The sequence below is a fragment of the Montipora capricornis genome, chromosome 12 (assembly GCF_036669925.1).
Source record: "Montipora capricornis isolate CH-2021 chromosome 12, ASM3666992v2, whole genome shotgun sequence".
NCBI lineage: Eukaryota > Metazoa > Cnidaria > Anthozoa > Scleractinia > Acroporidae > Montipora > Montipora capricornis.
Genome location: NC_090894.1, coordinates 18,365,603 through 18,382,111, shown reverse-complemented (window position 1 = coordinate 18,382,111; position 16,509 = coordinate 18,365,603). Strand labels below are relative to the sequence as shown.

The following is a 16,509-nucleotide window of genomic DNA, read 5'->3' as shown; positions in this document are numbered from 1 at the left end:
CTCGCGGAGCTAAATATCGCAATTTAAAAAAAAACGCAAATATTAAAGCCAAGCTAATAAGAATTGCCAAGAAAAGTAACTACACGAAACTTTATTACATTTGTATAGATAGCCGCATGATTTAGAGAGCAATATTTGGAGTAAATGGGCGAATGCATCAAGATATGCAGAAAGCAACGCCATCCAGGGCTCACATTTGACCTCTTTCATGCATTGACCAATCAGAATGCTTGGTTTGTTATACCAAGTTTTAAAATTCTACACTGTGTTACCACGAAAGCTGCATTTCTCTTAGCCAATAAAAATGGAGTCATTTTTCCACGTGTATTATTAATCAAGTCCAAATTAGGAACCAACGTGGTTTTATTCAGTTCGCAACTGATTTGCGCTATCAGTCGGGGAAAGGCATTGTCGAGAAAGAATATTATACTCTTTTGCACGAAGATAAATGCACAATTTTCTTGTATCAGTGTTCAGTGCTTTTTCAGGTGTTATTTGTTGGTTCAGATGCAAGAAACAGACACCAGTTAACAGCTGGCCAAATCAGAAGAAATTTTTTTGAAGAGTGAGGAAAAACCTAAGGCTTTTCAGATAAAAGTGTAATTCATTTGACAGCCTGTGAAGTCTTCTTTGGCATTTCGCAGATTGTTATTGAAGACTTTCTGCTCAAATTATGCTCAACCTAAAATAGTATGTTTTAATTGAAAATTAACTCAAAGCAGAGAGTTTTATTTTCAGAATTTCTTTTTTCTTAGTTTTTTTTAGTTTAATGATTCATGAGACTAACAGCCTATCAAAACATCGATAAAACGTCAGGTGTATGAACCTTGTAATCTATGATCATTCTGAAAAGCCCGGTGGTGGCCTTGATTTCAGTCCCAGGGGAGTGCGGGGCTGAATGTACAAACAATGCAATTATCGCTTATTCTCAAGTGAAACAATCTTTATATAAAGGCCACTAGTGATCTTTATCTATCGATCAGTTGTGATGTTTATGAAATAGTCCTAATAGTTTTTAATCGAAATTTCAGCAATTACAAACTTCAATTATTTAAGGTGGCTCTGAATCCAAATTTTTTAAAAACTTTTCAGAAAGTCTCATTCTGGCATGCTGATTACATTTCGGAAATAAAAAAATAGTGTCCCCTAGTTCGTTTTCGAGATATGAGCAGCTAAAGCCAAAATATGGGGTGTTTTTGCAAGGCTTTCCTGTTACCACGGTAACTTGTTACGTCACAAAAATGACTGCATCTTGTTCAGCAATAATTGGTGTTTGATATGGTACCATAACATTGCCGTTAAATGATGAAGTGTTGTAATGACAATCCTTCTAATAAGAACGTTTATTTCAAGTGTTGAAACTGGTTTGAGCCACCTTAAACTCCATAATATTTATTCCCAGTACCACGGAAGACTCCTGTTTACAGAACACTACCCCTACAATCGATCTAGAATTAGCCAGTATAAAAAATACCATAATACTCTTTGATTGTCCCTCCAAAATTTGCACAAGCATTGTTGTTATTTTCAGCTCTTGGGACTTACAATGGTCCCAAGAAAAACTGGAATCACTAATAATAATAATAATAAATCAATAATTAAGTAAAGCTATGATCCTCGCAGTTATGGACGCAATTTTAGCACTTGCGTAGAGAAGCCTTCAAATTTCAGGACTTCAACGGGGTTTGAACCCGTGACCTCGCGATACCGTTGCGACGGTGGGTTTGTGGGTTCTAATTTTCCCGTGAAGAATGAATCAACGAACGAAATGATATATGAAATGAACCATACGCTGAACTACGTTCAGCGCATAATAGCGAAACTGGCTTCGTTTCCATGGCCTATGATGATATTGTCCTCCGATGACAGCGAAGTGATTGGGAGGCCTCCCGGGACGGCCCCCTTCGCCATTTAAACACTAAAACACAGGGGTTTGTTAGCCATTTATGTGTTCTCCTCATCTTACGGACAAAGAAAGCCTCAAAACGAGCCCAGTTGATAACATGCTGAACTGTTCTCGTCAAGAACTTAAGCTCGAGAAAAACAGAATTCCTTTCTCTTTGACAATTTTTGCATTTCAATGAAATAGCCAGAAAGGGTTAACTCAGAAAACACCCCCGAAACTGTGATAATAAAGAAAACAACGAGCCAAATACGTTTTTGGTGTTATTTTTACTACTATTATACATTCATCTCTTGTATCTTACCTTTCTTCCAGGTAACATGCAATCAAACTTTTATTATTACAAAGTTATCACTTAATTCCATAATTTTATACACAACATTATTATGATAAATAGTAAAACCAATGACGACAGGTAGAAGTTCAAAATACACAAACTTCGTATTACAGAGTATATTCGACAAATATCCCCTCAAGAAGTAAATACAATAAAAATAATGTTTACTAAATGTGCAGCTTTCTTTAGAAGAAATAACTTTGTGGTCACGTTCACACGTTCCTCATAAGAAATAACAAGAAGTGAAAGAAAAACTCCTCAATGATCATAATATGTTACGTAACACACCCGTGAGATAATATATAAACCAAAACAGTGTCTTCTTAATAGGCCTTAAGCGTGATGACGTCATATGCTCAAAAATTCACCTTCAAGCCTCATTTGCACACAATTATTCACATTATCTGGACATGCAATTGAGGGTTTTCCTCTGACGTCACGGCGGACATGTTGGTGTACAGAACAATGCTTTAAAATGTCTTTTGAGAATTTGACTCTTTTATTTACGCAATAGACCACAAGTTTCTATGGTCTATAGGCTGATAAACCACGCGGGATGTTCATAGAACACGAGAAGAATTCGTAAATCACTCGCCTTTCTTCGTGTGTTCTACCAACATCCCGCGTGGTTTGTCATGCCTATAAACCATAGAAACCTGTGGTCTATTGCTTTTATATAATAATTCAGAAGACGCGCGATTTTTCCATGGCACAATAAAACATAGCTGATTGACCAATCAGAGCGCGCGCATTGATTTGATTATATAATATGCAATAACTTGTGGAACCATTTTCTATTGTTTTGTACACCAACATGGCCGTCTCATCACGTGGATGAAAACCAAGGATACTGTTCGTTCGTGCATTTCTTTGCAAGTTCGCTCCTTTGGGATTCAGTTCAAGCTAAAATTCACAAGTTCGATTTTCAAATTCGAGGCTTGGTGGAGCTAGTCAGACGTCATCGTGCATAAGGGCTATTAATCTATTTTTGCACATTTCTTTACTCTTGCCGGGAGAAAAACCGTAAACGAATGAGTTGCAAGGCCGAAATCAATCTCCCGTGAGGCCACGGTGCCATAGTGGAACAAACAGGGTGTCAAGCAAAGAAAAAGGGCAAAATAAATAGCAAAATAGGAATTTTACTTACCAAAATAACATAAATAAAATAAGAAATGTTTCGAATAATAAGGCGAAAAATCGGACGTTGTTTTTTAAAAAGGAATAAAATAGGATATCCAGTAACACCTCTACCTAAAACAAGACCTTCGACCCCGCACAGAGACTGTAAGCATCCATGGTAAACTGTTCTCAAAGGACATGGCTTGAAACAGTCCCCACAATTTTAACAAAAATTATCTTCTGAGAGAAAATGTCAGCGAGCGAGGAAAGCCGGGCAAGAAATGACAACTCTGCAACCGTGAGACAATTAATGGTTCAAACAGTACATTGGCATCAAAATTATTTTACTATCATTAAATACTGGATTCCGTACCAACCAAGGAAAAAATAGGAGACAAAAAGAAGAACTTTAAATAATAGGAAATACATTGTAATAGGTAAAATCGAGCTTGACACCCTGCATAAAGAACCTGAGAGCTGTGCAAAACACTCTAAAAATAACATTTTAGGATAAATACAATAACTTCCTAACCTGTGATACGCTATGCTGATGTCGATAAAATGTTTTCAAGTTTTGTTTTCTAATTACCGCTATGTTCAAAGTCAGATGACGCGGTTTTCAATTTGGTGGCTAAACTAATTTCTGGATTGCTTTGTTTTCACATTTTCGCGATAAGTGATTGGCTTAAAAATCTGCCACTACAATCTAAACCAATCAGAGGTAAAAGAAAACCATCTGCGATTGGCTCAGAAGCGTTTTCGCACGTTTTTATACCGCCCTATGCCTGCTGCAAACCTGAATTAATTACTGGTTGCTTCAAAAACAATTATATAAACCAGCGAGAAATTTCTGCGAACATTTGCTCGTTCATATCTAACTGCTGAGGTTTAGTTTCTTTGGTGTTCTTTCGAGTATTTCAGCAGCAGAATGTCCCCGACCTCATCGATGGCATCAAGTGCCTAAAATTGAAGTAACAAAGAGCCTCAATAAAATTTTACAAATTTATATTCTACAGAAATTTAAATTTTCCTTCCTTACTAAATGATAACAACCTCAGTGACTGCATGGTGATACAATTTACGACCAGTGGAGGTAACTTGGAACCAGAAAGAGATAGCAGGAGGGGCAACAGCTTTAGAGAACACCTTAAGAGCGGTCAGGAGCTCGTTCAATGTGTCCGTGCATTCCGGATCGAATTGGAATTTGGCAGTCTTGGTTTATGTGGAGAGGGAAAAACCGGGGTACCCCCAGAAAAACCTCCGGCCCGGAGCAAGGAGAGACCAACAGCAAACTCAACCCACATATGACGCCGGGACCGGGAATCGGACCCGGGCCACATTTGTGGGAGGGGAGTGCTCTCACCACTGCGCCACCCCTGATACCAGATCGTGGTTCAACTTGGTAAATAAATGTTAATACGTTAGCTTGCAGGCTGTTTCGTTTAGGATCAATCTTCTGATTTCTTGCTCGCATTGGACAAGCAGATCGATCCTTGGAATGTCACGCTACAATAAGCATGGTAACATTAAGATCCCACCATAATAAGCTGGTCCAGGTTGCCGCTCGAAGTATGGTTCGGGGCTAACCAGCGTTAATTACTAATAAAACCTATAGATTTTGATGCCTCTTTACCAACCGGTTAACGTTGGCCAGACTTCGAGCAATCGAACCTGGTTGCTAGGCAACCGGGTGAAAGGACAACACAAAAATTTGCTTTCCAGGCAGGAATTGAAGATACGATAACCGTAACACGGGGTGGATGCTCTACTCATTGAGCTACCTGGTCGTTTGTCTAGATTCTTCATTGGACAAAATGTCCCGCTGGCCTGTTGGCTTGGCAATGCCACTGCCTAAATTGATGTCTAGGACTTGTATTTTTTAGTTGTCCTTTCGCCCGCTGCTTTCCATCTTTCTTACGAAAGTTTCACCATCTACCAATAACAATACAACATTTTGCCAAAAAAAAAAACTGGAACAAAAAGAAATTCTTATATGACCCCACCCTGCTCTGCGTACGTATATGAAAACAAAAATCAACTGGTACATAATTATAATTGGTGCTTAAGCAGGCTGCCCTATTCTGAACAACTGTCTCTCTCTTTCTTTAACTCACTCACCTTATCAAGCATTTCACGAGTGTGTGCAGCTGACAAACAAAATCTGGTGCGGGACTCAATTAAAGGAGTGGCAGGAAATCCAGCAACCACAACAGCTATGTTCCTCTTAAGCATTTCACGACCAAATGCACTATTAATTTAAAAAAAACATGATTACACGACTGACTGGTTGGCTCAGTTGGATGGACATTGTGAATGACTTTCTGGGCTCAAACTCCATCTGGACCAACAATCAGGAAGTTGACACGAAGACAAAACGACCCTAATCTTACAAATAAGTAAATTCCGACCGGTGACCAAAATCTCAGAAGGTGGCATGAACGAAATTAACTGACGATGAATGACAAGACCACTACTGTGAAATTACGACAGCAATAAAGACAGGCTAAGGTTTACCAGTTTCAGCACTTGGACACCTTCAATTTGACTACTATCGATCAGTATTTCATTCAGAAGATTACGCAAAGCCGACTGAAGGAAAGGCTAGACCACAACACCGGCAACTCCGTGCCCAACTCTTTTCGAATTGTGTGTGGGTTCTTTAACTTCCCACAGGGTTATGAACATTGAAGGGTTGTGAGACGAGTCCTACGGTTTATAGTCCTTATCCGAGAAGACTTGAAAGTCTAACCATTTGCGGATGTAATTACAAAGGCAGCACTTTCTCCTCAGTTATTAAAAGACCCTGAGTGTTGGTCCGGCCGGAGTCGAACTCACGACCTCCCACATGGCAGCCAGATGATCGACCAACTGAGCCACCTGTGCGCTAAGCCAAACCCTAACCGGCAAAACAAGGTATTTTGAAATGGCTGCAAGTGACAGTAAGTCTTAAACTATTGCTCCCAATAGGATCCTTTCCAACTCAATGTTGAAAAGAATCCTTCATACAAAGAATATGGTTTTGTTTGTTTGAAAGGGTGGGACTGAAATTAATATGGACTCGTACAGTGGTCACTGCGTGAGACACCTTTCCATGCTGATGTCAAGTCCCCTCAAATCCTCTTAGTAAGAACACCTCATATGCTGAAAGCCCAGTAGAGCTCGTATCATTAGGTTCTAAACGTATTTACACTTACGCGATTTTAGCAGGCATAAAGAGAAGAAGGGGTACAACAGGCGAGGCATCGTGACCATACACAATGAATCCCATTCGTTTGAGTCTTTGTCTGAAATACCTGAAACAAACAAAAAACAATGTTTTTGGAAGAACAGAGAGCTCATGCACCTGCATTGCAGAGGTCATGGGTTTCAATCCCGTTAAAGCTTCCCGAATTTTTTAGGTCTCTAATATAGAGACAATTTCTCAAATTGTCCGGTTAAGTGTGATGATCACTTCTAGTATCTTTCGAAAATGTTTTTGGATGATGAAATCCTGAATGAAGTAATTTTGTATCTTGTCTCAAAAAGGCTTTATGGGCTGTGGATAACCCAAAGTGTCTCCAGTATTTTTTCTTGCCAAGCTCACATAGGGGTGATAGAGGTGCAACATCGCTACATCAGAAATACCAAACTGACGCAAGTCAATGTAAGACGTGTTAAACACTTACTTTGAATTTTCAGCCAATGCTTTAAGTCTTTCGTTTCCTGCAAGGAAAGTTACTACCCTCTTTAAATAAGGTGTGTTGTTATTATTATTGTTAGTAAAAAATGTTGATTGTTAAACTACATTGTAGGGAAACAAAACATGCACCTGAAGATGGTTGTTCTGATTTTCAGGGGTTTAGAGCAAGTTTCCATCACTACCATCATATTTATTACCTCACTTTGTTTGATCCTTTGGATAGTTTTTAATTATCACCTTATAAAAGCTGCCCTTCTTAGGAAGATAGGATGTAAAAATTATAATATTATTGTATTATTACAATTGTGCATTGATAATAATTCTTGTTTGTGCTTGACACATTGATGGAAATGCCAACTAGGTTACGGTTACAGGGTTTTACAGCACATAAACACACATGCGAGACTGGGCAGTACATAAATCATGTGACGGTATTGCTTAGATTTGGTCCTTTATCTTGTTCATAAAAGGGTGTGTAAAAGCATGAATACAGTGTATGTCCAATGTTGAAAGGAAATGCTCTCTTGAGTACCATCACATGATTGACATTTTAGAAAACAAAACATACAAGCACATGAGACCCACCAACCAGCCTGTGTTGTTGGTGCATGCCAGTTAGGAGACTGGCCAACAGTAAAAGCCACAAGTGAAACAATCAAACTAATTCCCACACTTCTCAGTCACAAAAAATACAGCCATCTCTCATGGACATTCTGTACAGGGTTAAAATTGCATAATTTTACCTTTATCTGTACCATCTTCGCCCATGATCATTTTCATGGATGAAATAATTTGCAAGGCAACAGGTGGGGACATTGAAGATGCATATGCTGCACCATGGGAACTGCCTCTGATATGGTCGATTATCTCCTGTGAAATAAGGTCAAGAAATAAAATTATGTCAAAGTAAGGTGCTGAAATTCACTTTTGGGCTGGGCACTGGACAAAAAAAAATTATTGACCACCTGGCAAAATGACTTTGCTCTGACTTTACCATTCTGGTCATGAAAGGCTCTTTTTTTGTAAGCAATCAGAACAACAACCTCTGGCTCATTCTAAACTAGAAATCTACACATCATGGACTTTCAGCCCTTCTGCAGAGTCTCCATACATGTTACACCATTCTCAACAGGAAACAAGTTTGAGAGCTCCCCGTTGTGCTTCACCTGTCCCTGCTGATCTGTATGGAGATGTTGAAGGATTGTGAGGAGATTGGGGGGCGCATCCGATTCTACTCAGGATACGCAAAAGTCCGTCTCTGCTCATGGTGTCAAAAGCCTTCATCAGGTCTACAAGGCTTTGTTAAGACCCATGTTCTGCTCCCTGCTCTTCTCTTGAATTTGGCAAAGTACGAAGGTCATATCTGCAGTTCCCCAGTTGGCGTGAAAACGCACTGGCTTTCTGGAAGGATGTCTTCTGCAATGGCAGGTATCAGTCTGTTGAGTAGAACACGTGCAAGAATCTTGCCGCAATGGAAAGTAATACCCCTGTAGTTGGAGCAGTCTGATTTCTCGCCCTTGTTCTTATATAGGGACACAATTATGGCATTTCGAAGATCATTTGGCACCTCTACCCTCTGCCAGCACACCTGGAACAGGCTTGTGATCTTTTCCAGGCATGGGCCTCCACCAGGTTGGTAAACTTCCGCTGGGATACCATCAACATCGGGAGCCTTGTGGGTCTTGAGTTTTCTGACTGCAATCTTAACTTGACTGAAGAAATCCAATCAGAACAGAATACATGTATGTATAAAGAACCACTGTTATCTGTGGTTTACCTGAGTTGCAGCAATGTAACCTCCTGCTGCTCCAAAACTCTTGGTAAATGTCCCCATCATGATGTCGACATCTGCAGGGTCCACCCCAAAGAAATCTGTGACACCCCTTCCATTTGGGCCCATGGCACCAATACTGTGTGCCTCATCCAAAAAAAGGTATGCTTTGTACTTCTTTTTAAGAGCAACAACTTCGGGTAGTCTTACAATAGAGCCTTCCATACTAAAAATATAAAAAGTTAAAAGAACAGAGATTACAACGCTAAGACAAAAATAAATTTCATATAAGTGCTGAAACAAGAAAAACCAAAAATCTTTACAGAGAGCAGTTATGCTTTTTCATTACCAGATGAAGAATGGGTCAATATTTTAAAGTTAATCAATGCCTCAAGAGGCATAATCACGAAAATTAATATATTTTTTTGTCTACTTACGTATCTAACAACCTCTACTTCCATTCAGAAACTACTGTCTCCTCCAATTATTTAAACTTGTACCAAGCTTAAGGGCAGTGCCTACTATTGTTATTGCATGTACGTTCTGCGCATCTCTAGATACTCGGGTTTCCTATCGGTAATGCTTACTAATACAGTGGTATTTTTGCCCAGTTTAAAACCATCCGGAGAAAGTAGATCTTAGTAAGTACTCTTGGTATCCAAAAAGAAAATTGAGGGCAACCATGCATTTTTGAGAGATAATTAAGCTTCAATTTGAGAAAGAATGCCATACATTGCTTTGTATTTTAAAGCTTTTTACAAATATTATCTTTGAAAAATGCGTGGTTACCCCCAATTTTCTTTTTGGATTTCAATAACACTTGTTAAGATCTACGTTTCCTACATAATCATAAACGGTAGTAGGCACCGTCCCTAAAACTTACATATTTGTGTGTCAGTCTCACCTATAAATCCCCTCAACAATGATTAGTATTTTGCTCCACGGTCTGTGGGTGCGAGGCTGCCCCTGCACAACTGATTCACGAAGGATACTTTCAAGACTTTTCATATCTGAGAAAAATACGTTTTGTAACAAAGAACACAGTAAATTCCACATCCAAAATATACACGTAGAATACGTCAAAGGAAAATAATTATTAATGAAGTAGTAATAATGGTTATGGATTATTTATTTCGCTTGTTACATGTACATCTGTGGCCCCAGGGGAGTGGAGCTCAGGGATGGTGCAATGGCTATACAGGTAGCATTCGCCTTCCACCAATGTGACCCGGGTTCAATTAAACACTCGTGGCAGGCCATATGTGCTCCGACAAAGGGCTAACGCTCGAAACGTCAGCTTTCCAAATCTTTCTCGGTGGTTATTCGACCTTTATCAACTTGTTTGATAAAATCAATTTTCTGTTTCAATCTCCCACTGACCCAGTACCACAGTTTCTTTAGAAACTAAAATTTTGTCATATGTGGGTTAAGTTTGTTGTTGGCTCTTTACTCTGCTCCTATAGGTTTTTCTCCAGGTCTCCAGTTTTTCCCTCTCCTCAAAACCCAACATCTCTAAATGCCAATTCAATTGGATGCAGGACCTCCCTGAAAACCTCCCCTTTCTTTCCCAGGACCCAGGACCTCCCCTCCCTTCTCGATGGCAAAGTCGCTGTTACGAGCCTAGGAAGGCCAATCAGGCTGGTGCTTATCTCCAGTTTCTGTAGCATGAAGCGACTAGGAGTATTTCTACTCCCCTCTGGATGGGATGCTGGTCCATTGCAGGGTTACCCCCAGCATTTTTGCCAGTACCAATTTCTACACCTGGGTGGAGAGAGGCACCCTGAAAGTAACGTCCCTTGCCAAAGAACACAGCGCAATGTCCCCGGCCAGGACCCGAACCCCGACTACTAGATCCGGAGTCAACCACTCTTACCATGAGGCCACCATGCCTCCCAACCCCCTTCCGAGTGGAGCTGATTATTATTATTATTATTATTATTATTATTATTATTGTGAGCAGTAAATACGTATGAATGCTCTAATAAGTGGTCAAGGCTCTATAGTGCACGCAAGGTGTAGCCTGTAGGCCGCTAATTTAACATATAGATGACTTTTACTATATCTGCTAAAACCTAAAAACCTAATGATAAAGCCTATAAACAAAGATAAACCTATGACTCAGTCCTAATCTTAGGACAAATCTAAAAAGATTCTTAGACACAACGATTAGATAAACCCTACTTAATTAATTAGCTACATGTAATAAATTCATTTCCTAATATAGTCTTAAAACTTAAACTAAAAGACCCTAAGCCATCACTCACCACTTCAGTGATATCCTTAATAATGAGTCTAAAGCACTAAATTTGATACTCTGTTGTAATATGTTATAATAATTATAGGACCTGATCTAGGTCAGTCCTAATGCTTCTAAATTAAAAGCTTAAAATAGGGCAAAATCAATAAAACTTAAACTATTACATGATAATTCAATGCCTTGGCAGATTAGGGTGTGCTATCACACATGCACTTTAAATGTTCATGCCATATTCAAAGTACTTGTAATGACTACTTTCTGCATCTTTTCCTATACCACACTTGCTTTCTTTCAGCTTCCTCATCACTTGATCCAATTCTTTAGACCAGCCACTGAGGACGTCCATTATGATGTTATATTATTATTGTTTTTGTTGTCATCATCATCATCATTATTATTATTATTTTCGCTTTTTAAAGCATGTGCTAGTCACTCACCATTATGTTTAAAGACTTTTATTCTAGCCCCTGACAAACGAGCACCAAGCACCAGTGAAGAATGATTCAGCTCATCGCTGACTATCAAATCTCCCTTGCCCACCAGGGTGGGTATGTTGGTAGAGTTGGTTGCAAAGCCCATACCAAATGTTATTGCAGCAGGTTTTCCAACAAACCGAGCCACAAGAGTTTCAAGTTCATTGTGAAGATTAAGAGTGCCTGCAGAATGGAAAAAAATGTAATTTTCTTTGTCAGCCCTAAAATGATGCACCCGTTTCATACTTCTCTTAAAAATCATCATCTGATAAATCACACTTCTGTTAACAGCTTAAAATATTAAATGATAACACACTCTTGCACAACAGAAAACTTTAAAAAGATCACATCTGGATCTGTTATTACTACGTAATATAATTTTTACCAGTACATTCAGTTTGTTTTCTTTTTCTTTTCACCCATGGATCCAGTGAGATCATCATGCCATCTTTTCGAAAATTACTCCTACATGTATTTCTTCATAGAAGTTAAGTTGAACAGACCTGTTTGCATGTTTTCCGTCCTCTTAAGAAAGGGAAATCCCTACCCCATTTTGTTCAATCATTGCAATGCTCTTTTAAGAAAAATAGTGGTATTAATTTATTTCCCTCATTTTTTCACATAAAATAATTATTTAATAATAACTATTTTCTACAAATAAATCATCCAAAAAAGGATCTGATATTATAACCTGCCATCTCTACTAATGGATACATCTCTGCTACTTGAAATGGAGATAAAATGTGGCAAAGTAATGCACTAACCATATTCATGCCTTGAGCTGCAACCAGCCAGACCATATGTTCTTACTGCTTCCTCTGCAGCTTTGGCACATGGTCCAACATTTTCCGCAAACCCAAGATAGTTGTAAGAACCAAGATTTAGGGCCTTAGTAGAGTTCCCAGTAAGCCTGAAACAAACAACCATTTTTCTAAAGACAACTACCTGCATTCCTTTTTGAGACCTTCAAATTGAGTTTCCCAAATCCCATAAGATTCTAGATTTTCTACATTAATATTAAACTGTACATGAAAAAAAATCTCCCTTCTGGACGGATATGATAAATGCAGTTTCTACGTAACAGTGCAGAAAAGAGCTACATGTAATTCAGTGCAAAAAGACGTAACAAAGCAGGCACTCTAATTGGCCAATTATCAAAGAAATCAACAGATAGCCAATCAAATGCTAGCCCTGGATGGCACAATTTTTGCACGACTATGTGATATGCATGTGAATGCTTCTGCTTATAACTACAGCAGGCTTTCTCAAAATTTTCTCACATCTAATTATTAAGTAATCAATTCGGAATAAATAGGCACCCGTAATTTTTTCAAAGGCACCCAAAACTAATTTTGTTTGTCTAATTATGCCAAATAATACTCAAAATCATGTGATTATCCATATAAAAACTGCACTTTCTTGTTTAGCTTTGAATTACCTGAAGGACCATCCATAGTCATCAGTTGCTCTATCCAAAAGTTCAATATGAGCCCCAGGCACACTACAAATTGGTCGGTTCCAACAATCTCTTATTCTAGTATAAAGATTCCTTGTGTAGAAACTTTCAAAATCTGCATAAAGGGGGATGAATCCCTAAGGAGAGAAAGAGTAAAAAGTGACTGATACAATATGAAGATTATAGAAGGTAAGTACTCACACAGATGAGCAGTAAATGATTGTTTGAACAGTTACAAAATTAAATTTTGGAAAGGCATTTCACTTGCAATTCAAATGTGAGGTTAGTTGGTATCCATATCTAAATAAGGTAATTTCATTCTGTAATTAATTTTAGTTTGAGAACACCAACATTTGAGTGCAACTGAACTGTATCAAAAAAGATTGTACTGTAACTTGCTTGACTTGTCTCACTAACGGATGTTGTGTGATGAGTTCACATTTGTTATTCGCAAGTTAAATATTTTCCCTAAATATATGTAAATAAAAAAATGGAAACTATTTTCCTGACTTCAGCTTTAGCACAGCAGTGTAACAATGGAGCTTTTTTCCCCTGCAAACTTGTGATCGTTTCAAATGGTTGGCATTAGATGCCATGCACCAAAACCCCACAAAACACTTCATTACACTTTACACTATGCAATTTTTCCCATCTTTAATAATAAAAGAAAAACCTTGGTTTTAGATATAGAATCGAGAGGATCGGCCTTCACTTGATAAAGTAACATTGTTTTCGGGCTAGACGCGGATCTGCATTTAGGTCTAAGCAATGATTTTGAAATGGTTAGCCTCCTACTGAATGTAAAAAATACCTCTATTAAAATACTGTTAAAATCGGGCTATTTCCAGTAACTGGTTACGTTGGTTTAGCGCATATTAGCAGGAATCTGACTTCAACAGGTGTAGGTTTGATTCCTTCTAGATCTACTATTCTGAATCATTTCTTTGTTATCATCATAAATCACATTGTAAGATTGAAATTAGTTTACATCATGTAATTTCATGCAAAAAGTAAAGGGGGTTTGGGTGGATGGCATGTAATTAATGCTGATCATTTTTTAAAATGCTGTCAAAAGAATTTTCCCCCTGAATACTTTAGCTTGACCTCTATTGATAAATCATGCATACATAAGTAGCACCAATGCCAATATGACTGATTGTAAAAACACTATTTATTATAAAAATGATGTGTTTCAAAGATATATTCCTTTGCCAAAATCATCCAATGTTTAATGTTTGAACAGGGGTCAAAACTGGGGTCTTTCTTCAAGTACCGGAAAGCATTGTGTTTTTGGTCACTTGGGATTAGTCTTTATTTGGAGTTATTTTGTTTTCAGTCTTTGTTTCTTTTGTTTTACGTAATTTGTGCTCCGCTACCTGCAGAAGCTGCCCAAAACTGTGTATGTTCGGCAAATATGCGCTCAGTATTGATAAAATCTCGATGTGTGTACTTGACTGATAAAATAAGACCTAAATGCATTCTTTGTCGATGACGGCATGTCCAAACATGTGTACGGACAGAGACGATCATTGAAACTCGTGTTTGGACAAACTATATTGCCAAATCGCTTCTCGCTTTACATAGCGAACTTCTTCAGTTCTTAAGCGACAATAGCATTTGGTTCCCAGCGCAAAATAAAATCTGCAGCTAAACGCCGTTGTTAATTGATTGTTTCAGCTGAGGTGAACGCCTACTGCACATCATACAGCCAGCTGTCTTAACGCTAGCTCAAAGCTCATCATTATGCAGACAAGAGATTGTTAATCTTATAAACTACTTTCTATGTTTTCTACGCTGCCATAAAGTTCTCTTCGGTACCCTACCTTGTTTCCAGACTCTTTAGGCGCTTTTGATCTTTCCAGTCCATATTTTCGCATGAAGTCACGTAAGTAACCGAACAGAATTAAAAAGAAATATGACAAATACGTCAAGACAGCCACTTGGAAAGGGGTATCTTCAAACTCTTCCACAAAGGAATCTTTGAAATCTTTAAGCTTCTCTTCGTTTTGAACTGATAATCCATTTTTTCGGTCACAAAAACCATTTTTATGTGACTTATTTGTCCGTCGACGCCTTGCTGTGTACGATCCCGCTGCCATCTTGAAGTTTTCGCCCTAGTGCTTAGTTCCCTCTCGTATAGAAGGCAAACACCGACAATAGTAAGCGCGTGCGCGTGGGCACCCGTGCAACCATTAGTTTTACATGTAACTACAATTAATTGTTTTTGAGATAATATATTGAGACTTCTCTTTAGATTGACGTGCATACCGCTGATTTTGAATTGGCATTTTGTGCATTTCTCAGTGAAGATAAAATTGCATGACAGAAGAACTTCGGCTCTCGCGGACCATGTTACATCAACTGGTCACAGTTTGAAATGGGATCATTTTGAAATTTTAGCGAAAGGGCGATCTGACACTCACTGTAAAAATAAAGGAGACACTGTTGATCAAAGATTTAAAGCCCATGTCAGCAGCGAAAAGCTGTGTCTTTCTTTGTTTTTTTAGTGATCTTGTGTATTTAAACTCCAATTTTGTATCAACCGCCACTTCTGAAGATGTATGCAGAAGCATACGAAACGTCAAGTCAGAAAGATAATTTCAAATGATGCGTTTATATCTGATGTTTGTCACCGCTGTTTGTGTGTTATTTCTGATAAAACTGAGATGGCCAAAGAAAAAGAGTATTTAAGATTTGACTGAAGAAACTTGTGAACGGCCCTAGTCATCAAGAGTTTTCAAGAAAAGCAACCGTTGGATCAACCGGTTTGATCAGATCGGTGTATTGAAAAACTAAATATTTTGAGCAACAACCGATGCTACATAGCTTTGATTTAGTAACGAACTAAATCAAATCTGTGTTGTATCGGCTCTTGCTCAAAATATCAAGTCATCAACGCGGCAAACAAGAAAAATTCAACAGGGTCACGGGCGTAAATTTTGAAGATGAAAGCTATCACGCAGACCGCCCGTTCTCTCCGCACGTGGCTGTCAGCTATAGAGACTAGTGTTTTCACGTGACGCCACGGCGGCCGTGTTAGTGTACCTAAACAAAGGAACGGCGGCCATCATGGTGTACCAAACTAGTCCTTCGGGAATTGAACCCTATTTTATGCAAATAATTTCTTTTGTTTCAATTATCAAATATGGCTCTGGTCACGTGAGTGAAAACCACTCCATAACAATTACGAGGGAGAAGTCAAGGGGGGAGAGCAGATATCCATATAGTACCTCGGGTACCGATCGAAATTCTTTGTATACGTAACTTGTGAGCGCCTCTCGTGAACCTCTCGCGATTTGAGTGCTCCTACAGCGCCAAGTAAACCGTCAATACCTGATTTTTTTATTGAAACGTTTATTTCTGGTCCATATTTGATTCAACATCATCTACTGCGGTCTTCATAATTTCACTCACGCGCAATTCGCTCTTTTGTCGGCCCTTGACACCTAATTAGTTTTTACAGCGATTCTCCCTCGCTTTAGCTAAACCAGTGAAAAGTGAACTGAGTGAAGTA

The 16,509-nt window shown here is 38.7% G+C and overlaps 2 protein-coding genes across 2 annotated transcripts in view; both read right to left on the bottom strand.

The window, feature by feature from the left end:
* Positions 1-3,028: 3,028 nt before the first annotated feature.
* On the bottom strand, positions 3,029-15,108 carry LOC138026185 (serine palmitoyltransferase 2-like). Its single transcript, XM_068873404.1, has 11 exons — positions 14,819-15,108; positions 12,978-13,132; positions 12,304-12,449; positions 11,504-11,722; positions 9,714-9,819; positions 8,816-9,035; positions 7,782-7,908; positions 7,025-7,061; positions 6,554-6,652; positions 5,478-5,607; positions 3,029-4,319 (listed from the first exon to the last, which is right to left on the bottom strand). The coding sequence occupies exons 1-11, from the start codon at positions 15,092-15,094 to the stop codon at positions 4,248-4,250; spliced, it is 1,587 nt and encodes a 528-aa protein (XP_068729505.1). The 5' UTR covers positions 15,095-15,108; the 3' UTR covers positions 3,029-4,247.
* A 1,206-nt stretch (positions 15,109-16,314) lies between these two features.
* The window catches only part of LOC138026988 (serine palmitoyltransferase 2-like), an 11,858-nt gene continuing 11,663 nt past the window's right edge, over positions 16,315-16,509 (bottom strand). Inside the window, exon 11 of the mRNA XM_068874469.1 lies at positions 16,315-16,509. This exon is cut by the window's right edge and continues 340 nt beyond it. The gene's annotated coding sequence lies outside the window, so the exon portion shown is untranslated.

What these genes read in the sequence shown, in the direction of transcription:
- LOC138026185 (XM_068873404.1), bottom strand. Translation starts at nt 15,094, where the DNA reads ATGGCAGCGGGATCGTACACAGCAAGGCGTCGACGGACAAATAAGTCA. An exon ending in GACTATGGATGGTCCTTCAG is followed by an intron (nt 12,450 to 12,977) that starts GTAATTCAAAGC and finishes TGTTTGTTTCAG; the next exon opens with GCTTACTGGGAACTCTACTA. An exon ending in CTCGTGAAATGCTTGATAAG is followed by an intron (nt 4,320 to 5,477) that starts GTGAGTGAGTTA and finishes CTTCAATTTTAG; the next exon opens with GCACTTGATGCCATCGATGA.